General features: G+C 38.3%; 2 protein-coding genes and 1 long non-coding RNA gene across 3 annotated transcripts in view; 1 reads left to right on the top strand and 2 right to left on the bottom strand.

The window, feature by feature from the left end:
* The window catches only part of LOC114155965 (uncharacterized), a 34,298-nt gene extending 8,560 nt beyond the window's left edge, over window positions 1-25,738 (bottom strand). The window contains exons 1-2 of the long non-coding RNA XR_003597877.1: window positions 23,906-25,738; window positions 10,102-10,109 (exon numbers count right to left, since the gene is read on the bottom strand). This is a non-coding gene — a long non-coding RNA (uncharacterized LOC114155965). The remainder of the gene's footprint in view (window positions 1-10,101; window positions 10,110-23,905) is intronic.
* Window positions 4,555-12,548, top strand: LOC114155918 (neuroepithelial cell-transforming gene 1 protein-like). Its single transcript, XM_028036072.1, has 12 exons — window positions 4,555-4,872; window positions 6,619-6,685; window positions 6,962-7,021; window positions 7,764-7,871; window positions 7,968-8,135; window positions 8,207-8,269; window positions 8,353-8,449; window positions 8,539-8,615; window positions 8,690-8,947; window positions 9,836-10,006; window positions 10,095-10,281; window positions 11,745-12,548. Exons 1-12 carry the CDS (start codon window positions 4,727-4,729, stop codon window positions 12,041-12,043), a joined length of 1,701 nt encoding a protein of 566 aa, XP_027891873.1. The 5' UTR covers window positions 4,555-4,726; the 3' UTR covers window positions 12,044-12,548.
* On the bottom strand, window positions 16,133-22,533 carry asb13b (ankyrin repeat and SOCS box containing 13b). The gene is made up of 6 exons (XM_028036113.1): window positions 22,186-22,533; window positions 19,259-19,458; window positions 19,026-19,176; window positions 17,896-18,030; window positions 17,238-17,429; window positions 16,133-17,145 (listed from the first exon to the last, which is right to left on the bottom strand). The coding sequence occupies exons 1-6, from the start codon at window positions 22,226-22,228 to the stop codon at window positions 16,997-16,999; spliced, it is 870 nt and encodes a 289-aa protein (XP_027891914.1). The 5' UTR covers window positions 22,229-22,533; the 3' UTR covers window positions 16,133-16,996.
* Window positions 25,739-25,809: the final 71 nt, after the last annotated feature.

The raw sequence follows: 25,809 nt of genomic DNA, 5'->3' as shown, positions 1-25,809 counted from the left end.
CAGCATGCATAAGTAACTTGAAAAAGCCCATAATGTCATTTAAGCCCATGTGAGATAAAATCTTTCACTTTGCCTCACTGCTGATTTCAGAGAAGGTAATAAGGCTCCAGACTATTAAATGACTTGCTGGCACTTGAAATCCCCTTGTTACTCATCTTGTAGCATCAAATTAAGTGACATTTCTACTTCCTGGCATAACTAATCCCATTACTCTGTCTCTGTTTGCACAACGACTTGTAAGTGATTCTGTGAGTCATTTGTCAAACACAAAAAAAACCCCTGATTGTCAAGGAAGTCGAGGAATAAGAGCGGTTTTGTTGGTAAATGACACACATTCTAATTAACACTGTATCAAGTACATGCCAATCTTTTGTTACTTGACTAGGTGTGTAATCCCTGTGGTGCAATGGTTGACTTGGACCAAAACCAGACATTCCTGACATTTAGTAACTATTGAGGAAAGAGTCCTGAGATGTTTATAGACTTGTTAAAATAACCAGGCACCTCGAGTTGGAGCACAGAGATGTTAGGGCTGCCTTTCAAAAACTGGAATTATGTCTAGACCACAAAGCTTTCCCCTGGAGGGTCTTTCAACTTAATGCAGGGGTCTCAAACTCCAGTCCTCGAGGGCCGCAGTCCTGCAACTTTTAGATGAGCCTCTGCTGCACCACACCTGAATAAAATAATTAGGTCATTAGGGCTCTGGAGAACTGATCTACACAAGGAGGAGGTAATTAAGCCATTTCATTCCAGTGTTTTGTACCTGTGGCACATCTAAAAACTTTAGGACAGCGGCCCTCAAGGACTGGAGTTTGAGACCCCTGGCTTAATGGATCAAATGGGCAGATAAGTGTTTCAAAGCATCAGGCAACGACAGGTATTGAATACAGTCAGCACTTCTTGTTATTGTACTCCGTCGTGCTTCTAAGTCCCTTCTACATCCTTCACCAGAAACAAATTGGCCAGATGTTTAACCTGGGAAGCTGAAGCTCCGTCCTTCAGAGAAAACACCTCTGGTTAGACCCTCTTGAGCTGATGTGTTGTTTTAGAACCTGGTGCTAGCCGATGCACGCAAACCAATCCGACACCGTAGAATCGAAACCATATTTCTCAGATCGACTTTGGTCAGTTCATAAAGGTTCCGGTCTTGAGGTTAGCTGCCTCTCTTCCTCTCTTCCTCTCTCATTCGCACTTTGCTCTAATGGAGTGCTGAGTAGAGACCAGCCCCTTTCAGGAAGAACTTCATGCTCATCTCCATCTGCATGAGTGTGACCTCTGCTCTTTCAGTCTGGATGATGACCAGCTGACTCACTCCTGCCTTCAATTGTCAGGTGCCTGCTGACACCAGGGGAAATTTGTTGGACAGAGAAAAGGCAAAGCTGACGTCCATCAGAGCTATGACTTCCCCCATCCCTGGACTCTCGTTTACAGTTGGCTTTTTCTTTTTTTTTCTTGAGCACTAATTAATTCCTAGGAGGTAAAATTCAACTTCATCCAGATGCGATATGATGTAGCACTCACACCAGTCCTTTCTTTGGATGAAAATGGAGATGATATGTGTGTCCCTGCTTTTTGACTGAATTATTCAGTAAGCAGTGAAAGGAGAAAATCAAAGGATGATGATGGGATGACAAAGAGTTTGTCACAAGAAAAAAAAAAACGTCACCCATTTTCAATTCCCATTTAAGTGAAACCTTTGCGTAAATGACTAACTCTGAGTTTAAATTGTACGTGGATGTCTTAATTCCCAAGTTCCCACATCTGAAAAATGGACTAACTTTCCCTAAGATTGTAATTCTGATGGACGTTCCTCGCCAACCTGATGTGTCTAAAACAGCTACAATAAAGTTTTGATTGTCTTTAACAACATCTTCACACCTTTGTTGGGCTGTGACTCATATCAGTTATAGCACAACTGCATGAGTAATATCTCTATCCACCTTCACATTAACTGCCACCTCAGGTTGAATGTGCAAAAAAGTCAAATAAATGCATTTAAATTGCAGTTTCGTCACCTCACAATGAAAATGTAAGAAAAATACATATAACCTCGAGTTTTAGTACATTTATGTTTTAGGAAAATATATTAAAAATACAAATAATCGAAATTATTGCTGAAATGGTTAATCGAATTAATCAAATTAAACTAATTATCAATGAAATAATGTTCAAAGGCAATTTGCTGAAAGAACAACACAGAGCAGGAACTATATATATATAAAGAATGAAAATCTACAATCAAGCACCTTTTCCCATCTATTTATTAATAAAACAAATAATCAGCAGACTAGTAGACACTATTATTTTAGCTGTTGATGCAACACTTCCAACAAATGATCAAATGTTCACTAAAGGAACACTACATTATTTCATTTTAGGCAGCCAAATCTTTTCTTACTCAATAAAGTAATTGATTTACTTGCATCCAAACCTAAAAGACTCGGACTTCACCGCCAAAACTAAATCAGTGGAAATATCCAAAATGCTGCATCAGCTAAGAAGCCCCACTGATGGTTATCAAAGCAAGATTTTAAACATTTTAAAAGTAAAATGAGTGCTGTGCTTTTTTTTTATGTGTAATTAATTTAAATACTTTCAGTAGAGATACATTACCTTGATCTAAAATGAAAATACATTAACGTTTCTAGATATGATTGCAAGCATGATACTGCTTGAGACATCAATCTTTTTGTTCATTTTGTGTTTTTGCAGACACGGGTTGATCCAGGGAAGTGGAACATCAGGTCACATTTCGGACTTCCACCCAAGCTCTGCAAGTAAGCCGTCCAACTTCTAAAATTTCAGACACTGACAATTGGCTCCGGTTTGACTGCTTGTTAATTTAGCACCCCCCCTGGTGTCCATCCGCAGAATGAGCCACTCGCAGAAAGAAGAGCCTTTCAGCTTGGCTTTGCATCTGGATCGACTCCTACAGTGTCAAGAATTTCCTTCTTTCTGTATAATTTTGCATGAAGCTAAAGATTTAAATCTTTTTGTCCAACAATCTGCCCTCAGGAGCTGATTTCATTTGGGAGCATAGATGTTTTGTACCCAGTTCTAGCACCACATGAAATCAGTGTTCTGGGAGGCGGACTGCCAGCATGTACATCACTACACGTCAAAGTCATTTTCCTCTCGGGGCTTTATCAAGATCTTATGTCCTCAAATGACCAGTTGTGGAAGAATGTATTGATATAACAAACTGTTGGTAAGTAGCTGCAGGTGCATTCAAATAGTACTTCTTAAAATGAAATAATATTTTGCATCTTTTCACATTTATGTAATTTAGTACTATACAGATAAAAACTGGTTTGATTTAATTGACGAAATAATATTTAAGCACAAAACCGTTATCTTGAAGTTGTATTTATGTGGCTCTCTAGACTTGGGATTAGTGACTTCTTCTCTGACTGGCCTGTGTTAGTACAGAACTCATTTCACTGCGGACAATAATACTTTATCAGCTTCTGTCAGCATCTATACACAATATATTTTTGGTGCAACACATTCAAGTCTGAGATACAGAACCCATTTTCTTCCTGAATGGTATAACAGCTGAACATTTCCAAGGTGTTCATACTTGCCTTTAAGTGTTTTTATTTTTTTTCTTAGACACTGAGAGAAAAATGTCCATCTGGATTTAAATAGTGTAAATAAACGCATGGCTTCAACATTATATATAGAACAGTAGAATGTTTATATCCTCATTGTGGAACAATAAAATATATCGCTATTCAGTTCTGTTCTATGCTAATTATTATAGGGATTTCTCTGGCAGAAAGTCATAACATGGAAATGTTACACTAAGCTTTGCTTTTCAAAATACCAAACATTTATGTGATATATTATTTAAGTTGGTTTTGATACTTTTTAAGGGTTTCTGGAAATGTTTTAATGTTTGTCTCTGACCATAAAACATTTGCTGTTGTTTTAATCATGTATTTCCAGACGTTTTATTTAATCAAGACTGTAAGTTGCCCTTAAAAATGAAGCACAAACATGGATGAGAGAAGAAAAAGTTATTTAAAAATCTAGTAGATAAAACTCTATCTACAGTGTGAGAAAATTTAACAAAGATCACCTAGCAGAAGATCGGACATAACACATAACACCAACATAGCTATTACTATATGCCAAGTTTTCAACTCTGAACAAATTACCTTATTTGTACAAAAAATAAATCAATAAATGTCCAATATAGCACCCTTGAGTTTAAGAGACTAATGGTTCAACAATCGGTGAAGAAAAGCACCCAAAATAATTGTGGGACCTTCAAGAAATATAATACTTATTAGAACTACTTTAAAAGATTACAAGAAAGGTTTGCACCATAAAAGCGAAAATAAATTAGTAAATAACTCTTTTTTTTGTTAGGGCAATGTAATAATAGTAGTTAGAAAAATACCTCAGACATCCACTCCATTTAATTTATATCAGAAATCAGAAATAAGTTCGTTTTTTGTAGGACAGAGTTTCAGCCATTTCTTGTCGGTTTTTATTTATTCTAGTGGGAGGAGCAAAGTTCTGAGCTTTCTCCTGATTGGTCCATTTCCAATAATCCGCCATATTCAAACTTCCGCCGTCCAGTGTGTGTGTGTGTTGTCATTGATTCCGTGTTTTCTTTGTATAGATAAAGCAACTTTTCACACACTCGGACTTAGTTTTTTACCATCTACTCATTAATACACATCGGTATAGGATATTGGACAACTAACTGACTCACAAAATGGAAGAAAACGAGGAAGTTCGCGGAAGGACGGTGGGAACCCAGAAGCAGAAACTGCGGAGGATTTCATCGAGGACGTCTACTACGAGTGTTATCAGCGCTGCAGAGCCGTCGCCCCCGCAAAGACTGCGGAGAAAAAACTCGACGTACGTAGCTGCAAAAACAAAACAAACAACAAAAAAAAACCCGCTCATCATTTGGTAGCACTAAGTAGTAAAACACCTAGGTAAAAAATAGGTTTATTCCGTGATAATAGCCCCACTTCGTCGACTGAGACGGGCAGGGCTGGCATTAACTGGCAAATGATGCCTTCAGGTGCGCCTCGTAGATTCCTCGGATGTGCCACTTAATAACATTAAGTGTTTGTAGAAAATTCAAGTGAATAAAAAAGAATTAATAATGACAATAATTCCTCTTACAACTTAAGTAATAAAGGTAGAATCAATTGAATTCTCGAATGATTGTTTATGAAGTCATCTTATAAACTCTTAATTATGGAGCTTAGTTACAAGGAGTTGTTTTTGTCAGAAAATATTACAAAATTGCTTATTTTATTTCGAGCAATAGAATTTACTAACATTATTCAGCCCAACTGACTATCAAATTGTAAAAGATATCAAATCTGTGATTATTGAAGATTCTCTTGGTAATGGACAGGGAAAATTTTCAAAAATCTTATTTTATTTTTTTATTTTTTCATTTATTAACTGCACCAAAACTAAAAACTATGCGTCAACCAGAAATATATTTTGATGCACTTATTTGAGATGAATGAAATCAGATAAAGGTATGGAACATGCTTGGATGCATAAGCAGAAATAATTTAGTGATTAATCAGTTTATTGTTGAATTTAAAATGTTTACTTTGGTTTGATATTTTATAGTCGATAGGAAATGAAAACAGTTTGAATCAGCGAAAACAAGCAGGTCAAAGAAAAGTGTAATAAGTATCAGCCTTTTCAGTGTATCTTCAAATAACATAGCAAGTGGAATACATATTTTAACTCTGATCAACAGTTTAATCGTTTCTGCAGCTGAACTATTACACTGTAGTAAGTGATAGACTATGTCATGCATTCAAATTGTCTTTGTATTTGTCAACTTTAATAAATGCAAATAGTATAAGGAGTTAGATAAGGAGTTTTCTTCAGCCGGATCACTGCATTCACAGCATGTAGCAACTACAAACGTTCAGCAATGTGCCAAATATTATGTCAAATCATCATTAAAGTGTTTCACAAAGTATAAACTCATTTTAAAATATGAACAACAATAAAATAGTTGGGGGAAAAAATAAATAACTAGATAAAAATAGCTTAAAATATATAACAAGATACTAACTTAAAAGTTGCACAATAAAAGCAAACCTAGTATGCTAAACTAGAGCAAAAAGCCGGTGAATGTCTTTATAAAATGTGGTCATGTGATGAACACAAGCATAAGACTGGGCCAGTTTGTACAGCTGGCTTTTGATGGCTCCCTCTGAGAGTCACGACACTTTGTAGCTTCACTGTTTGGTCAATATAACGGACCGTTTTTTGTTTTTTTTTTAGAGCCACACAGCTGAACGACTTCCTACAAGGCTTTAAATATTAACATCATTCAGTTAATGAAATGACATGAAAATGACATCCTTTCTACTACAGCTGCAACATGTAGTTGCAGCTGTAGGAGAGTTTGAAAATAGGGTGTGTCCCTCTCTATTTTTGAGATCATTTTGACTTGCCAAATTTATAAGACAGTTTACAAGCTTATAAAGTGTAAACTGTCGTGCGGTTTACAGTTTAGTTCTTCTTTTTAGAACTCATTAGAGTTGTATTGTTACTGTGCGGATGGTGTTCACTTGTTTCCACTGTGAAATGTTTGCAGAACATTTGTGTCTTTTCCTGCAGACTGTCACTGCAGAGAGGCAGCTCGTTCACCTTCCTCACTCCAGGGACGCCTTGGGACTTCAGTCTAGTGAGTTTATGTGACAGTGCTGCTGCTTTTATTTACTAATGACTTATATGATGAGATTACCAGATAAATGTAAATAATTATCTATCTATTACATCCTTTTTTTGTATCCTGTTAACCTAGAAGTTAATTAGTTGAACTGTTTGTACCAACTCTTTCCATTTACAGACGGTGGATATGTACTTTGGCAAGACGCTGACGTTTTACATGAAATTTGTTCTGTTTATCTTTAATCGGGTGTCTGAAAATAAACAATAACCTTTTGTTTTGCTCCTATAGAAAAGAAAGCGCAAAGATAAAGAGGATGACACCGTCAGCCTTTCCAGCTTTGACCTCAAGGTGAGCTATCATCCTCTGTATTCGATACAGATCTTCTATTGAAAGAATCCATACAGTACATTATAATCCATCTGCGTGACTCAGATCTCACATGTAACGAGCTCAGATTTAGCCTGCTAAAACTTTGTACATGAAAACCACTTTACCTGAGGAAAATATAAAGAGAAAACCTTAAACATGCCATTCCTCTCTGAGGGTTGTTTTTGCTTCGATATTGCTGCAATCCATACAGTTATTCAGTCTACATTCATAGACTGACGCGTCTAAATGAGTGGTTAAACTTTTGAAGAATCCGTATGACCTGATAAGTATTGTTCTAACAGGAAAGTACTATTGAGTCTCTTTCCTGTTTTGTGAGGCTGCAGGAGCTGCTAGACTTGTCCTGACCTGCATTTTGGTTTCTTTGAGCTGCAAATGGTCTAAACACATAAACCGAATCTTATTACAAGCACCACGTCATTCAAATTCCTTGACCAGAATTTTACATTAAAATATATATACAGTATATATTACACATAATAACTAAACATGTTATTTTAAAGGTTAAAAAAAACTGTTAAGTTGAATCTTTTCATTACATTGTGGGCAATAGGCATTTCTGTGCTCACTCATTCTCAAAAAATTCAAATATCATCTTAATTTATTGCTGTGGAATAAAACCTAAAGATGGAATGAGTGACTTTATATATTGACGATTTCATATATTAATTCAGTAGAGCTAATGTGAGATGGCATTTTCCAGGAGCCCAGTAATAAGCGAGTGCGAACCCTGGCTAAAGTTTCGTCTCTCGTCAACCTGATATCTCCGTCGAAAAACGGAGCAGTGCGGCGCTTCGGCCAGTCCATTCAGGTAAACGTTGACCTGTTCACACATTTATACCATAAAATAAGGTGTAACTGTCTTTCCTACAAACGTGTGAATTTGTATTTCCCCATTTCTCCCCAGTCCATGTCATTACGTAACGATGGGAAGTCGCCAGGGACGACTCTCAAAGCTCCCAGCAAGGCCCCTGCTATGACTCCCACCAAACGCAGGAACAGCACGCTGTGGTCAGAGACGCTGGACATCCATCAGAAGAGCGCCTTCTCTGCTAAGGAAATCAAAAGACAAGAGGTAGTGTGAGTCAACATTTTCAAGATGGCACAAGGAAACAGGAAGGTTAATAGATTATATTTATCCTGCAGGCAATTTATGAACTTTGCAGGGGCGAGCAGGACCTCATCGAGGATCTGCAACTGGCACGAAAGGTTGGGAAAACGTCCTGCAAATTAAATGAAACATCTCGTATTAAATGTTTTCACAACCCTCTTATGGCGCTTCCCGCATTTAGGCCTACCACGACCCCATGCTCAAGCTCTCCATCATGACCCAGGAGGAACTAGCTCACATTTTTGGTGACCTGGACGCATACATCCCCCTCCATGAGTGTGAGCTGCTGCTGACCAGCCTGTCCCTTAAAGCCCCATTTGTTCCTAGCAACTGCTCCTTATTGGGTGATCTTTGTTTTTTTCTGCAGACTTAACGATGAAGCTCACAGAGGGAACAGGCCCTGATGGAACAGTAGATCAGATCGGCCAGATAGTGATAGACTGGGTAAGTATGCAAGCAGGAAGACGTAATGCGACATATATTATTTCAGTGCACTAAAAAGTAAAATGTCCTTTTAGCTTCCTGGCCTGAACGCTTACAAAAACTACTGTAGCAACCAGCTTGCAGCCAAAGCACTGCTGGACCAGAAGAAACAGGACAAGCGGGTGCAGGACTTCCTGCAGCGCTGCCTGGAGTCGCCTTTCAGCAGGAAGTTGGATCTGTGGAGCTTCCTGGACATCCCGCGCTCACGTCTGGTGAAGTACCCTCTGCTGCTGAAGGAGATCCTCAGGCACACTCCTCCTAATCACCCCGATGTAACCAGTCTGGAGAGAGCGGTAGGTTCTCATGTCTAATGTGACATGTGGTGATTTCACACACACTTTGATTTACAGTTGTGGTTTTCTCAGACCTGAGCCTCCAGAGTCACGCAAAGACAGTTACAAAGTCGATCTTCTGTCATCTGAAGAACATTTTCAGGATTTAAAGACTAGTGCCCCTGCGAGATCTAGAGAAAGTCATCCATGCGTTTATCTATTGTCGCATGGATTACTGTAACAGTGTCTTCACAGACCTGCCTAAAAAAAATAAATCATCCAGCTGCAGCTGATCCAGTATGCTGAAGATGGAGCACAACATATTAAATTTGAGTCGGTGACACCTGCAGAAACCCTGGGACTGTGCTTAATTCATTTCGGTTCAATTCAAGTCAAGTCACATGAGAGACAAATAGACTCAAAAGTAGTAGCTCAGACAATATAATTCATAAAATTCACACATACATACAGATATATTTAGGTAATAAAATTTTTATGATTGTGTGCATTGTGAAGTAATTATGTAACCCAAATGCAGCAGTGTAGCAAGAGTTCTTAAAAAAGCAATAAGAGTTGCTAAAATTATGCCAGAAGCTTGATTTTGACTACATATAATGTGTAGCTTTTATGCAAAGTCTTGAAAGACATTTTTCTTTTTTTCAAATATTGGATGCATGTATATATATGAGCTTTGACATTGTGAGAATTATGTTCACCCAGTTCTTCTTTTTAGAACTCATTAGAGTTGTATTGTTTCTCTACACCACAACAACAATCATTCACATAACTCACTAAGAGCTCCAAATGAATGAAACATTCGTGCTGATGATGAGCGTATGTAAACATTTGACTGGAACTCTACTTTACTCATTGCCGCTTTTCCAAATCATTCTTCCATTTGGGATCCAGGTCACAATAATTCAGGACATTTTGTCCGACATCAACGTGACGAAAGGGGAGTCTGAGTGCCAGTATTACATAGACAAACTGGAGTTCCTGGATGAAAAGCAGTGGGACCCTCTCATACACGACTGTAAGACCCTGCTGTGTCACGGCGAGCTTCGGACCAAGAGCGGTTCGGTGAGAACGGCGGCTGCCCCCCTCGTCACCTCACCTCTCTCTGAAACAGTAAATATAAGCTTATTTCTCCATTAAAATGGTGTTCCAGAGGCTACACGTGTTCCTCTTCTCCGAGCTGCTGGTTCTGACCCGACCGGTGACGCGTAACGACAGGAGCTGCTTCCAGGTGTACCGGCAGCCCATCCCAGTGAGAGACCTGGTTCTGGAGGACCTCCAGGACGGAGAGGTCCGCTTAGGCGGGTCATTCAGGGGGGCGTTCACAAATGGAGAGAAAGGTAAGTAGAGTTGTGCTCCGCAGTGACGCTGCAGGGGGTTGTGTTGCTTTCCAACTTATTCCTTCAGGTCTGCTGTTCTTTAGTCCTGCTTCGTACATGACGGTTTCCGCTACGGGTGAAACGATTAATCGTGATTAATTTATGATTGAAATAATCATCAACTAATTTAGTAATCGGTTAATCGTTAACTGGAGTATACGGACTCAAAAAAATGCCATTTGCTGAAAGAACAACATACTCGGAGCAGTAATTAAGACAAAACTTTACCAAATATATGTACATTTAGCATTTAAGATAAAAAAAACACCTTCTTTGTCTATAAATATGTTCTATGCAAAAGTCCTCAAGCGGGATTGTTTTAGCGTCAGCCAGTTCGAATTCTGGACAAAAAACTCCTATTAAACACCTGTTGATATCTAGTTGTTAATCCAAAAATAATCAGCAGATCAGCCCTACACTGTCTTGATGTTAAGTAAAGCAGTAAACTGAGCTTTTCACATGTTGATATTAGAAGTATTTTCTAGCTGCAGATGAATCCTTTGCTAGAAATAACCAAGCGTTCACTAAAGGAATGCATCGTCATTGCATTTTAGACAATAAAATGTTTTTTCTTACTATAGAAGAGATTAAATTATTTGTTTATTTGCACCTTTTAATATATTTCTAATATTGCATGAAATAGTTTAGATGAAAAATCTGCAGAATAGGCCAATTATTTTATCCGATTAATCATCAGAATTATTGACAGATTAATCAATAACTAATACGATCGCTAGTTGCAGGTCTAGTTTTTGTGTTCAGCCGTGCTGTGAAAACTCACAGCAGGTACTCAGTCGGGTTATGATCTGTGAAAAACGTGTAATATTATGTTGCATCCAGTACAATGGACTGTATTATAGTGGTGCTTCGGTTTGGGCATGAGACTGAACTCATTGTAGCAGCACACAGCCTTTCTTCTCTGCACAGATGATATCAGGGGTCCCCCAAAAAAATGATTCATCAGACAAAGTAACTTTTACACCAGTTTCTGTTGCCCACTCTTGAACTTGCAGTACGATTCAGTCTGGTCTTGATATTATTCTAGAACAAAAGCAGAGAAAAGCAAAAAATGTTGCTAAAACTCACCTTCACCTCAGTGTTCATGCAGATGCCAGTTCCAAAAAGACGATCCTGCAGACAACACTGAAGTTATTGATACTCAAGAAGTTTATGTTTTTTACGTCCTTTATTGAACGTGCAGGGAAATATATATAATATATGTAAATATTTGTTATTTTTACATTTGGGGATGAAAATAAGCACACAAAAAAATAATAAAACTAATCTAAAAAATGTGAAGCTAAGTATCTGATTCTTTTACCTCTGGCCAAGGAATGGTGTGTGTGTTTTTTTGTTTTTTGTTTTCTCAAAATAACATTATTTTTCTGACTTTTTCCCTCTCTTTGCTTCCTATGCCTCTGCAGCTAAGAACGCTTTCCGAGTGAGCTCCATGGACCCGTCCCACGGCCAGTCGCACACGCTGCACGTCAGCGACGTTTACCACAAACAGCAGTGGCTCAACTGTCTGCGCACCGCAATCACCCAACAGCAGGGGGCTCCAGCCAGAGTCCAGCCCGTCCTCCCCTCTCCTGCCTGTGACGAAAAGACGGACGAGAACTGCCCGCCACCTCCCGGCCCGAAGCTCCGGCGTCAGACGCTGTCCAAAAACAGGCTGGAGCAGAAGTTACAGGGATCACAAAGGAGGAAGGAAACCGGAGTGTAGGCAGACCCAAACAGGGGCCTCTCTCTGACAGACGCATCCTCAGCATGTGTCCTGTCAGTCAAGTTTGTCTCATTGCTCTTATCATGCTTGTCTTTTTAGCTGCACTGAAGCTCCCATTCCTCTCCCCCCGTCCAAAATGTGTTTTTGTGTTGTTTTTTTTTAAAAACATGTATTTAGTTTACAAAAAAAAAAAAAGAGGAAAAGGCGATCCATTTCACTTGACTGAGTTAAAAGTTTTACACCACTTGTTGCTCTCAAGTTTCATTCTGTGGTCGATGTGTTTAACGTGCGTTAAGCCGTACGTTGAGTTATCTGGTCCGAGATAAAGGGATGACGAAACCAAGGTGACATCTGAGCTTCACACGGGTCTGAAAGTGTTTGCTGCAAGATAGCAATCGAGATATTGCTATGTTCAATAAAAACTGAAATAAAAATGTATATAAATGTAATCTGTGAAAACCTGTGAGCTGGATGGCAAAAATAAGTAAAACGTGTTTGCTCGTTACTCTTTGTACTGCGTGTTATTGGCTGGGGGGTGTTTGCACTGCATTCACTTTTCAGTTGTACTTTGACCCCTTAAGCCACTTCCTGCTACTGATGGGTTTTCTAAAACACAGTGTCACTGCATTTCTCTAAAATACTTTTTTTTTATAAAAAGAACTTTGAGTTTTTACAACTTAGAGTTGCGCAAGTGTTAAAAGATAATGACCTGAACTGAAATTTGGGCTTTTTTTTTCCTGTTTTGTGTGGTTGACTGGTTAAAAAAAAATAGTCTGATGCAGGTTTAGTTCCTTTTTCTAATGGCTGACAGCAGCTTGTTAACACTTCAGTTGAGTCAGAAGCATTTCTTGCTTGAAAGAAGAAATCAGGATTTGCAAGGATAATGTCAACCTGATACACATGCAAAAAAGGGAAAAAAAATCATTTTCATATATGTAAATAGTAGCCAAATTGATCAGTCATTAACTTGACAGTGAGCAGTTTTTGAAAATGATGTCATACTCAGCCTTATTATTATTATTTGCATTAAAACAATAAGATAATTCTGCTTCTTACCATTGGCAAATATAAGGAAACCAACATGAAAGAAAAGTAGCCGACTGCCTAAATGAGAAACAGACACAAAGTTGACTTCCCTCTTTGCTCCCCTTCCCCTAAAAGGAAATGAGATTATTTCTGCAGATGGATTACATCATCGCTGTGACCAGGTAATATCTCTAAACTTCAACAAACTTCTTCAATAACATTCAGAACCTTCAGAAACCTTGAAGTCCTACATATGCTGCCTTTCTTTTTAAAACAGTTTCTCAATAATCCCATTTCCTCCTGAACATTGAGAAGACCTTCACAAAGCGACAAACTGCTTGACATGCAGATGGTGGCTTCAGCTGTAAATGATCAATAGCAGTCTGACTGAAAACCCTCTTTCTCCGTAAATGGACGTGCTGTTTGCAGGAGACGGTCTGCTCAGTGTGTTCGGATCAGTTAATAGTCCACAGAGGAGGTGGTTTGCTGTTGGTTTTCGTCTCTGTCATCCTGTTCCTCTCTGCAGTTAGGAGCACCTGACCCCTCCCATCCCCCATGTCATAAACAGCTTGGGCTTAAAGTAGCATCAAATGACCGACTCAGACTTCAGGAAGTGAAGCTAGACTTCTGAATAGCTTGACTTTCTGAATCATTTTACAGTCAATTGGAAAGCTCTTGATTATAAATTGGTGTCTTTGATTTTTCTTTTTTTTCTAATCTTACGTGGATAACGGATCATTGAAAACTGGGTATAGCTCTTTAAAAGTACTTCCACATTGTGATATTTCTCCTAGTTTGGTTCTTTCTCTGAGATTTCTTCATCTAAATTCAGGATGTTTGTTTTTTTTGCAGTTTGGAAAAGTTTAGCTGTAGTCAGGATAAGAGCATTTTCTAATTTAAACTCTCTTTCTGTTGTCCCACCCTCTACAAGTATGCATTTATTGATTTGTCCATCCATTTGTTCTCTAATCAGTTTGTAAATCATCCATCCTATCTGTCCATTCGTTAATCGTTTTTCTGTTTACCCATCCATTTGTCAACCTGTTTGTTCATATATCAGTCCAATTTTGCACAACTGCACCGTGGCACACTTGCTGTACATATATTTACATATACATACTGTATCTGCATTTTTTGAATCTTTGCAAGGACTGCTCTTTTTATATTGACAGCATGTCATATTTTATTCTTATTTTATCTTGTCTACAATTGCTACTCAGTGGTGGTGGTTGTTGTGTGTCTTGTCTCTATGCTGCTGTAACTGCGAAATAATTTCCCTGCTGGGATGAATAAAGTAATACTATTCTATTCTGTATGTGTTCACTAGTTTGTCTATTTTTTCCACCATAAAGGTAACAATCAGATTTTTTCCATCTATGTAATTCTGCACCAGTAAAGCTTTGATCACAGTCTGCTTGAGAACGTTGGAAATTTGAGCTGGGAAAAGTGTGGAATTTTTATATAAAACAGGAACCCTATTGAATTTATTTCATAACACCTTAATAGCTTTTTCTGGGACATGTTGGACATTATTTGACCCGTTCAGGACTGTGGTTAATGATTTATATTTTCAAAGCAGAATCTCGAAACAAACCACGACTTTGGGGTTGAAGCCCCAAAGTCGTGGTTTCAGCTCAGATTTCTAATCTGTAGCGATCAGCCGCCGGTGCAGAAGGAACTCTGAAAGCATATTGGTTCATTTCGGGGGAAGACGGCGCGTTATTAAATGTATAGAAACTACCCATATTTATATTTCTATTCCTGCTTATACAGGAGAAACTGTGATTAGTTTCTCCTGTTATTTTTACCAAAACAATGACTCTCCTATTTCCTAATCCATATGCAACCCCACAGTCAGGTAACACTTCCATAACAAATCCTGTTGAGACTCCTCTAGTCAAATCATATGAATAAAATATGTGTTCAGGGTCTAATATCCAATTATAGACCACCGTTTCTTTCAAATTTCTGATTTGTATCACGTTTAATTTTAGAAATATTGTTTTAAATTGGCTTTTTTTTTCCCACCCCCTTTTTTTTACATGTACTTTTGAGTTTTTATGTAAAACACTGACTTCAGATGCTCACATTGTAATTTAGCAGACCAATAATATTGAAATCAATGTGAATTTTTTTGGCTATTTCATTCACAATCAAGACAAGCATTTCAGTGTTTGCTACAGCCTGAGCCGAGTAATTGTTTTTCATGTTCAGTCATGCTGCAGTGCAGCTCAGACAGAATGAATGCATAAATCATGGGAGTGCACCAAGAGTACGTTTTGTGGGGTCTGAAGTTCATTTCTGACTTACTGCAGTTGCTTTTATCTGATCTTGAGCTTCTTTGTTTTATCTGCTTCTAATGACATGGACCTATTCATGCGTTTCAAAAAGAGCAGCATGGTTTATTATTGTTTTTCTACCAACAATATCTGCCATTACAGATTTATTTACTTATGAGTAAAACAGTAATCATGATACAGTCATATTCGCCAGATATAAGTACCTTCTGAAAATAACATTTAAGCTGGTATTAAGCCCACGTTTCTTCATTATTTATTTTTTTCATCGATCTGACGTAATTCTAATCGGAAACTTCATGTTTTCATGAGATTTAAGGGAAAAAATGATCATATTTAATACATTTAAAGGCTTTCAGACTTTGAGTATAACAGTGAAATAAGTTACTGAATAAATTTAATTTTCACTTTGTATTAGAGAGAGGTGGAGTTGAACACCGATTAATTTTCCTTTGAAAGTACAAAGTTAATAGTTATTTTCTCTGAGATATTACAGGCTTAATCAGATAACCGGATTAATGTTACATTCTAATGTAGTTCTCTTTTTTATTTTTACAAAAAGTACACAGTATTTATATTTCAGAGTTTCTAGCTAGCGTTAACGTTTATAAAATTTTTCTCACACTACTGTATTTGAACCTGCAGCAACACTCACTCCCGTTTCTGCCTTGATCCACGAATCACCTCCACAAATCACGACACAACTGATCTAAAGAAAAATTAAAGACTGATTAGAAACAAAAGATGTAAAGCAATTCTTAATATGCCAATTTTGTTTTCTTTTCACTTCCATGAACTTCATAGAGGTATGACCGCTTTATTTATAAATATTTACATATTTACATAAAAAATAAATATAGTTACAGAATATATACAAGTACACACGATTATACAGTGCTAATAATGGAACAATACATTTGTTTAGAGTCAGTTTATCATTAGAGACTTTAATAAAACTTCCAGAAAAAAAAAAAAAAAAAAGCTACGTATGTATTCCACTGTATTAAAACCTCGTCTTTTGGTTGTTTGGGGACTGGAATATATGTTAAATAAAGTGAACAAAGAGGAAAACACATAATGTTTGCCTCTACATAAGACTCTATAGAGAGTTTTTGTTTCCTAGAAGTCAGGACAGTACGCCATGATGCCCAAGCAAATATATTTCTGATTTAGCAGAGACGTAGACACAGATTCCACCCCACCTAAATGAGTAGTGGTGCTCCAAAGTCCGTGCTGCCGTGATTCAAACTAATCGTTTCGGTGGAAAGCAGTTCCAAGAAACATGAAACGCCAGATTCCAGGCGACAGCTGTAACATTGGAAGGAAGGTGGCCTGCAGTAACAAGTGCAAGGACTTCTTCTGTAATTTCATACACATTTCTGAAGAAAAGATCTGAACTGGCCAACACAACGGAAATCTGTGTTTCATACTGCTTTAATAAGGAGATGTACTTGTTAATTAGACAAGGTAATTGAGTGTTTAGACTCTAGATTCAACCAGCCTGCCTGTTTTTAAAACATCTGGCTAGTTTTACAGTCCAGATTTTTTTTTTTTTTTTTTTTTTTTGCTCTCTCAACAGCCTGCCACATTGCATCCTCCACAGATTTACGCTTAAGTCTGTCAGATGGGGTCATATTTCAATGACAAGAGGCTTCATGTAGGAGAGGAATCTTGTGATGCTCTTGGGCAAGAGCAGCTCCGAAATGACTTTGCGCGCTCTTGTGCCGAGAGTCCTCCTCAAAGCCACTCTGCTGAGCTGCTGCAGGCTCAGGGGCGTATCTGAGGAGGGAAAGAGCAAACACCAGATGTTTGGTATTTGCCGAAGCTCTCGCCCTGTAAAAGGAACGGTCAGTTCAAGTGAGAACACGTACTTTCGTAGAACTCGAGGCAGAGGTAGGAGGGAGAGCCCACGCCGGTGTAGTGGATTGGCTTCTTGTTCAGGTTGTCTCGAACGAAAACGCTCCCCCCGAACTCCACAAGCAGCTCTATCAGATCGGCGCTCTTGGTTTTAGCGGCGTGGTGAAGGGCCGTCTCGTGGAGCTTGGAAGCGTTCACGTTTGCTCCTGGGAGAAATAAGGAAATTGCATTGTTCCTGGATGAGGCATTTATGTTTGTGTGCTGGTCGTGCAGAACTTAGCAGGAGTGGTCATGCCAACTTAACTTTTCCACACTTTCTAGTAATTTGATGTATTTTACTGGGGTTTTGTGTGATGCACCAACACAAAGCAGCACATGACTGTAAGCTAAAAGTAAAATGGATTATTTCCAAATGTTTTACTGATAAAACTGTGAAAGGTGTGGCATACATTTGTGTTTGTATTTGCTGTTAGAAGCTGCAAAAAAACTTACAACAATTTCAGAGGTCCCCGTTTTAGCTAGACACCAACTCCGCACATATCGTCAGAGGTGGCGGGGGCGCTACTTTGTATTGGTTGGATCTCATAATATTCCAATAGTCTACACTGACGTTTGTGATTGTAATGACGCAAAATGGTAGCCAGCCTGTTTGGAGGGGGTCGGCTCAGTTACCTGCAATGAGCAGCACTTTGGCGCAGTCGAAGTGTTGCCTGGCACACGCTACATGAAGCGGCGTTCCATAGTGACAGTCGTGAGCCTCCATGAAGGCGCCTCGATCGATCATCAGCTGAACGCAGTCTGAGTTACCTGATATGAAAGGCAAGGTATCTTTATTAGAGGCATGGAAACAGTGAGCCACTCTCTGACTTTTCAAAATCAAAAAGCAAGGTGACGTTTGGTCTTTTGTCAACTTTTGTGGCATTGTAATCAGATGCTAAAACAGTTGTTGATATATATATATTTTTTTTACTTCCCATGTCATCCTCTTCACACAGCATGGTGGGAAAATAAACTTCAGTCCTTGTTCCGATGTTTTCATCACATCTCTAGTTTTAAAGAGCCTAAATATTGCTCAAACTGTTGAAATGGGAAAGTTTAGGATAGAAGTTTGTTTTTTTTTCCAGCTGCCATTTCATGAAGTACTGACAGGTCTTACTAAACGTGCAAATCATTTTGTGCTTTTGATTGTGAGTGGTTAACAAAATAAGGTCTTTGAGTTAAATTATGTTTATACCCAAGAGAAAAAGGGAGTTGTTTATTGCAAAATGTAAACATTTCTAGACAATCTAATTAAGCAGAAACAAAAAAGTACAATGTGTACATGAAAAAAAAAAAGGACACATAAATAAATAAACTGTCAAGGAGGTAAAGGTAACAAATATATTTTTTCTGAAATTTAGAGCACAGGTTTGTGCTACAGCAATTTAAAAAATGAATTAATTTTACATCTTTGTACATCTATATCAGCTCTACGTGAGCAATATCTAAAACAGAGAACACAACAATGACTTTCTTTTTTTTAACAAAACCTAAAAGAGCTGAAAGAGGAAATGTCTAAGCTAGCTAAGTCCTTTTCGACTTTTCAACAACACCTCTGTGTACCGTAAATTAAAACACCAGAATAAAGCTTAAGATGGCTTGTAGCTATCCACTATAAATAAAAAACATTTTCCGGAATCAACTAAACGCCTTGAAAGCTTTGAGAGGATTTTCAAAAGAACCCCCAGGAAGTGTGAGCATGATAACCTATCTCGAGATTGCATATCTTGCTGACTTGCAACGCTGTCTGCATGAGCCCGTACCTCCCATGCACGCCTCGTGAAGAGGAGAGAAGGTGAAGAGTGGAGGATTGACGGTTGCTCCGTACTCCAACAGCAGCTTGACACAATCCAAGCTCCCGGCTGCGCAGGCATCGCACAGCGGGGTGCTTCCATCGATGTTCCGGGCATCCACCTGCAGGACGGCCCCGAAATCGCATGTAAAAAACACTAGACGAGCCACTTTCATGTGTACAACCACACCGGGATCACCTCACTTGTGCACCAGCGGCCAGCAGCAGCCTGACGCACTGGGTTTGACCCTGTATGCAGGCCTCGTGCAGCGGAGTGATGGAGTCCACCGCAACGATGTTTACGGCAGCGCCCGCCTCAATTAGCTGCTGCAGCTGCAGGGCTCGGCCCTGCGCGGCGGCCTCGTGCACCGCTGACCGGTCCGTCCAGAATCCGAGGCCATGAGCTGCAGACACAAAATAGCAAAACAAGTCTGAGCACTCCTGCTCATGTCTGAGGCGTGGGGCTGTGATCCGTCTTCGGCTGTCCAGTTTGATCTTTCAGATACACACGTACGTTGTCCTCTACGCCTATTGGTACCTCTTATCGTAAATGTGCAAAAATATTAAAGATAAATTCACTTTTATGAAGTGCGCAGGTATTGCAGAATTTTATTTAAAGTACCACATTTACATCCAATCTCACAAGCTTCCCACGGCACCACAGAGCCTCCACTGTGGTAGGGATGGGAATTGATATCACTTATCGTTTTGATTCCTTATTGATTCTCCTATTGATTCTCGTCGAGTTTTTAAATAAACTTTTTAACCCAAAAGATGCAACATGTTGCATTTGATTCAAGCGAAATTAAAGTTGGCTTAAAAAATAATAATCCCTCTGGCAAATGAACATTTTGAGATGAAATGCAAATGTCTGCACAAGGAACAATCTTTCAAGACTCAGGGCGCATCCAGCTGTGGAAAACGCCCGTTCAGATGTTATTTCTTTTCGCCTCTGTCATTTTAGTCTTCCCTCCGTCAACAAAATATGTAGCTAGAAGTCTACAAGAGCTTACATCTGAGCGAGCATCACTCCGGCAGTCCTCATCAACTACAGTCATATTGGACATATTGGAATATTAACGATAAGCTCCTGTATTTCTGTAACTCAACTCACAAGTTGTACACAATACATAGGTTAATTCCACACATGCTGATGTTTTAAAGCTTTTATTTCTATTAACAATGATGATTTCTTGCTTACAGCTAATGAAAACATGACATTTAAGATTGGAATATTACATCAGACCAATAAGAAAACATTCTTAATGCAGAACTGTGGGTCTCATGAAGAACTTGCTTAAATGTTATTTTCTAAAGGTGCTTTTAATGTGACAAACGAACCTCGTCGCAACCCATACCCTAATTTAGCGAATAAGACTGTAAATGTTAATATGAGATGGAGATTATTCATACAGGATGGCGCTAACATGAGTACAATAACGTTACCTGGGACATTCATGGCAGGTGTCGCTGTCCCCTCCCCTCCCTCCCCCCCAAAAGGTCACCGCCGTCGCTAAGCAACGTATCAAACACTTTACGTTCGTATAAATCAGTCACATGCTGTGTGGCGAACTGTTTCAGGATGTCAATGTATTTTAGACTTACAGTATATTGTGATTAAAGCTCCGCACATGTTGCAACCGGCCGTAGTATCTCATTCTTTTTGAAATGTAACTATAGTTTGAAGCGATTCTGCCGCGACGCCATCTTGGATATTTATATTATCGTCACGCAAGTACGTCACACGTCATTGGAACCGACAAGCGAAATCTCTAGGAAGGCTTAATGCTCCTTTTAGGGAGATGTCAGTGTTTTCCTGGTGGACGTCCATTCATATGTAAATACTTTAAAGTTAACAATAAATACAAAAGAACTCACATTGCTGCATTTTCAAAGTTTGTTTTTGATTGATCCTGATTAACAAGAATCACATTGCGCCATTAATTACTAGAACATTGTTTATGTTCTTGCTGATGTCAGTTTAGGGGTTCTGTTTTGTTTGTAACTACGGAGCCTGTCTAGTGATGTGGGAGAGGAAAAAAAATCATGGCCACGACATTGTGGGCATGACTTAATATCTCGTGGTCACAACTTTATTATTATCATTGTTCATAATAATGGACAAATCCGATTTTATTTCTATGTGGGTAAGGCATGAAGTATAGCTTGTATCTTACACTGCAAAAACACAAAGACGACGGAGACTTTAATTCTTTGTCATTGCACCACTTTGCAGCGTCAAGGTCCCATTTTGAGCATTTTGCTTCTTCATCAAACAGTGGTGTTATACAGCAACCATCTTACAACTCAAGTGACAGTCATTTAGCCACGCAATGTTTGCAGGAAAGTTCCTATCAAAATCTATATTTACACTACAGAGACAAGAGTTTGTGGTTCGCCAGATGGAGTACCCAAGACACTCTGATAAAGGTCAAGCAGTAGATATTTATTTATTTATATTCAGTTTATTCTATATGATTTGGTATGGTGACCAATTTGTCCCAGGGGCAACTCAGTGGGCCTCGACTCACATAACCTAGTCTCAGCTGCAAGCATGAAGCACATACAGGGACGCAGCTAAGTACTTTCTGAGATGTTTTAATATAATATAATATAATATAATATAATATAATATAATATAATATGCTCCCTCTGAGGGTGTTCAATACACAAACATCTGTCAGATATAGAAGATGCAGACTATAAATATTTATTCCATCATAGTTTTGGTGCCTGGCGCACCTAATGTGCACCACATATAGTGCACAGCCATGTTTTGTGCCACTGGGCACATACTCCGCATTGAGTGCAAATGCTTAAAAGCAATAGAAAAATATTCCAGACAAATCTGACAAATAAGTGGCACCTTTTAAATCTGGCGCCCCATGCTTTTTAATGTCGCCCTGGGCGACCGCCCTTACTGACGACTTCAAACACTTTTCTCCTTCCTAACGAGCTTAAAGCCTGCTGCCATGCTCTCCGTCTATCACTACTTTAAGAAACCACGCTAAGGTTCCCTGCCAATAAATGAACGCTAACATAAAACTGCATCTACCAAGCTCACATAATCATTGGCCAAATCTTTTTATAAACTGGTATCTCAGGTTAGTCACACACTGTAAGCTACTTACCGATTTCTCCATACAGCGACGGTCTGACCCGGGTTATCTCCATTTCATGTTCCCGTTCTGCTCCTTCCGGCTCTCGGCGCAGGTTCAGCCGAATGTGTACTTCATTTTGAAGTAAAGAATTAAGGATGCATGTAAGCAGCGCATTATTACTAAATAACAGCTGGCAGTGGAGCAGAGTCCTGTTCAGAGAGAGCAGCCGGGGTGCAGGCTAAATAAACAATGTCTGAGGATTCTGGGATATGTAGGCGGGGGTGGGGGCCATAGACGTTACATAAAACGCAGTGCTGTCCAAACGTCAGTATTATCCTTTGTAGCGCTTGAAAATGAGCTCAGAAAATTTGACATTTAATACATTTCACAATTTTCTCTGAAAGCCATTATTTGCTATCCTTTTGAAAAATGATTCTTCAACACAGACCGAACTCCATTTAGTAAAGTTTTGTGACTATATAAATTAATGGGAAAAAAAAGTTCTAAAAAATGGTCTGGTTGATCTTTTATTGGTTGTAATAATACTTATTGGCAGTAAGTGTTGTGCATCAAAGTCACAAGACTTTTTGTTTAATGTCGTGACAATATCAGGTGGGATTAACACAAATGTCCAAACAGACAGTTTTTAACCTTTAAAGTACGGCCATGGTCAATAAATAAGAATGATTTCCGATGAGGCCGGTTTCTCAGATTAAAAAGTACTTTTTGAGAAGAACAAGATATAAAACACACTTTTCATCAAGCCCACATTTGTGTATTAAAAGTGTTTTTATTGTCTTGTTGTAATATTCTAATCTCAAATGATGTCTTCTCATTAGCTGTAATTGGAAAATAATCTTAAATAAACAAAGGCTTCAGTCATAATTCACCTACATAATGTGTTTCACTGGGATGATTAGTAAATAAATTAAATTAAGTTTTAAATTATTTTCAGATTAATAGAACATATTTTTACTTAAATCAGTCTGACATGAATAAGAACTTTTTCAATCTTTATGTAAGGTTAATTTCCACTCAGCCATATTCATGGTTGAGTTGTTGATGGTAGTGGAAGCCACAAAGACTTAGACAGGAAGCTGAGGTTTGACTAAAAGGAGCCATTTAAGCAAATCATCTGGCATGGCATGGAAAAATGTACAACATGACAAAGTCCTGTAATTTTATTAAATTTGCTAAAATGAACTTGAGTTCAGATAAAAAGCTACCGGAAGGCTGAACATTTCACTTGATAGCAGACACTTTTGAATAATTCATGCTCCCTGATTGGTGGGGAAGGAAAATTTCATATTAGCTTTGAGAAATTATAATTGAACCAAAATATATTTCTTTTTACATATGTTATGTTTTTACATAGCATATTATGTTATGTCGTTTACGTAATATAATATGTTACGTAAAAAAAACATATTTGTAAACAAACAAACACATTTACAAATATGTTTGTAAAAATGTTGACCAACATATTTTTTGTTTGTAAAAACCAAAAACAATATTTGTTTTTACTTACTTTACATTAAGTAAAAGTATATTTTACTGCTGGAGCAGAAGCTCAAACGCTCACTTGATCTTGACTTCCAGTATGAATACAGGCCGTGAAAGCGGGGCCTCACGATCCTTCTGACTTTTGGGGTTTTAAGCAGGAGGTGTCAGAAAGGTTTCCGCAGGGATAACTGGCTTGTGGCGGCCAAGCATTCATACCGACGTCGCTTTTTGATCCTTCGACGTCAACTCTTCCTATCATCATGAAGCAGAATTCACCAAGCGTTGGATTGTTCACCCACTGATAGGGAACGTGAGCTGGGTTTAGACCGTTGTGAGACAGGTTAGTTTTACCCTACTGATGATGTGTTGCTGCAATGGTAAAAATAGCAAAAGTTAAATATAAAAGTATATTTTACTTTTATTGTGAAAGTAAAATATACTTTTATATATTGAGATTCAATTTTAGGTAGAGGTTATGAACACTTTGAATGTTGATAGCAAGATATTTTTGGTTTAACTGTAATCGTTTGCAAATATCCTTTCATATGATATCTAATATAAAACATCTTCTTTCTGAGAAAATTCAATCCAAAACCCCAATTCACGTCCACCAGTATCCAAAACTAAATGTCAGTGAGGATATCCGAATTTGAACTGTCTGAGTCCACAGGTTATCTAATGTCACTTCCTTCCTTAAAACCGTCTCATTGGTCGAAAAGAGGTGAGTGTGTTCTGTTGTGGCACAGGAAGTTGGTGTGGCTTTCTTACAATTTGTGAACAAAATTCAGAGAAGGAATAAGGATATGTGACAGGGAAGTGGTGAGACCAAGGGTAGTGTTACTGTAGTAGTGGTTTAGGGTTGAGTATAAGAATGCTGAATATCTTCTTGAGATAAAGGGCTAAAAACAAGTCCAGCTCAGAATTGGTGTTCAGGTTTTCGAAACTTTGGTCCCTAAAGCATCTTATAAAATACTCCTGCAGCTTTTAAGCTACAACCAACAGATTCTGACTTTGGGATCAATACAAGATGGAACGTGTTTTGTTAAAAGTTGATGTAGATAATCAATTTCTTTGCCATTTGGACCTTAGTCCATGAGTGTGAATACTCTAAAACATATTCTAAAGTTTCCTGGGAACCAGTGTAAAGAGCAGGTGTAATGTTACTTTGGGTTTTGTGAAAAGTCTTAGTGATGAATACTGAATAACCAGGAGGTGTGAAATTTATGATTTATCTTGAGTCACACTGGTGAGAAGAGTTTTACAGTAATTTAGGCACGAGGACACCAATGCACGATTAAAAGACAAATACAACTGGATGTAATCCAAGTAGTAGTAGTGGTGGAAGGAAACTGCCAAATAAAAAAATAATCACCACAGTATGCCAGCCAATGAACAAAAATAATGTTGGACCCAGAAGTAAACCATGCATGTTAATGAGGCAGAGTCAGGCAAGAACTTGCATGTCCAGATGGAGAATTTCCAGTCAGACAAACGGTGAAAAAACAAATCTAATGCAAAACAAACAAACAAAAAAAAAACAGACTGTAAAATAGAATTTGTGAGAATCAAACGACTCACTGAGTTCAAGTGCACAGATAAAGACAAGTTAATCAGTGAGATAAAACAAGGCTGCAACGGCAACATAAATGTCCTAAGCTTTAATACATTTTTCAATAATGTATGATCGTTATTTTTTATAATGTTACAATTATAAAAACTATGCATCTACACTCGTATTTATTTAGGATGTCTTAAGGTGTGTCAATCTTCTTAAATGCTTTGATTAAAAACAGCAGATGTATTTTTGTCCTGCATTCAATTACTTTTTAGCCAAAACTGGGCGCTTTTGGATCTGGAAATATTATTGTCAGTGTTATATGTACAGACAGACTTGGACTCATTTTGTTTCATCATCTTACTTGTAAAACAACGGACATCGGTCAAGTTTTAATTATTTCTTAATTTTTCACAAAACTGGTCCATTTTTCTCATCCTCTTTTCTTTGGTTCTTTTGATCCCAAAAGCTACTGTTAGCTCTGTCACATTGGTGTTGGTAATGTTATGGTTTCATTGTGCTGTTCAGCAAACAACCACGGTTACATGCTCCTTTACATACAGTGAAAGTTTTCTTTTTTTTTTTTTTTTTTTAAA

The sequence above is a fragment of the Xiphophorus couchianus genome, chromosome 2 (genome assembly GCF_001444195.1).
Source record: "Xiphophorus couchianus chromosome 2, X_couchianus-1.0, whole genome shotgun sequence".
NCBI lineage: Eukaryota > Metazoa > Chordata > Actinopteri > Cyprinodontiformes > Poeciliidae > Xiphophorus > Xiphophorus couchianus.
Note: the sequence above shows the minus strand (reverse complement) of the source record. Positions and strands in the feature narration are given on the sequence as shown.

What these genes read in the sequence shown, in the direction of transcription:
- LOC114155918 (XM_028036072.1), top strand. Translation starts at nt 4,727, where the DNA reads ATGGAAGAAAACGAGGAAGTTCGCGGAAGGACGGTGGGAACCCAGAAG. An exon ending in CTGCGGAGAAAAAACTCGAC is followed by an intron (nt 4,873 to 6,618) that starts GTACGTAGCTGC and finishes CTTTTCCTGCAG; the next exon opens with ACTGTCACTGCAGAGAGGCA. An exon ending in GCTTCGGCCAGTCCATTCAG is followed by an intron (nt 7,872 to 7,967) that starts GTAAACGTTGAC and finishes ATTTCTCCCCAG; the next exon opens with TCCATGTCATTACGTAACGA.
- asb13b (XM_028036113.1), bottom strand. Translation starts at nt 22,228, where the DNA reads ATGGAGATAACCCGGGTCAGACCGTCGCTGTATGGAGAAATCG. An exon ending in TGCTGGCCGCTGGTGCACAA is followed by an intron (nt 19,177 to 19,258) that starts GTGAGGTGATCC and finishes GCCGTCCTGCAG; the next exon opens with GTGGATGCCCGGAACATCGA. An exon ending in CTGCCTCGAGTTCTACGAAA is followed by an intron (nt 17,146 to 17,237) that starts GTACGTGTTCTC and finishes TTCCCTCCTCAG; the next exon opens with ATACGCCCCTGAGCCTGCAG.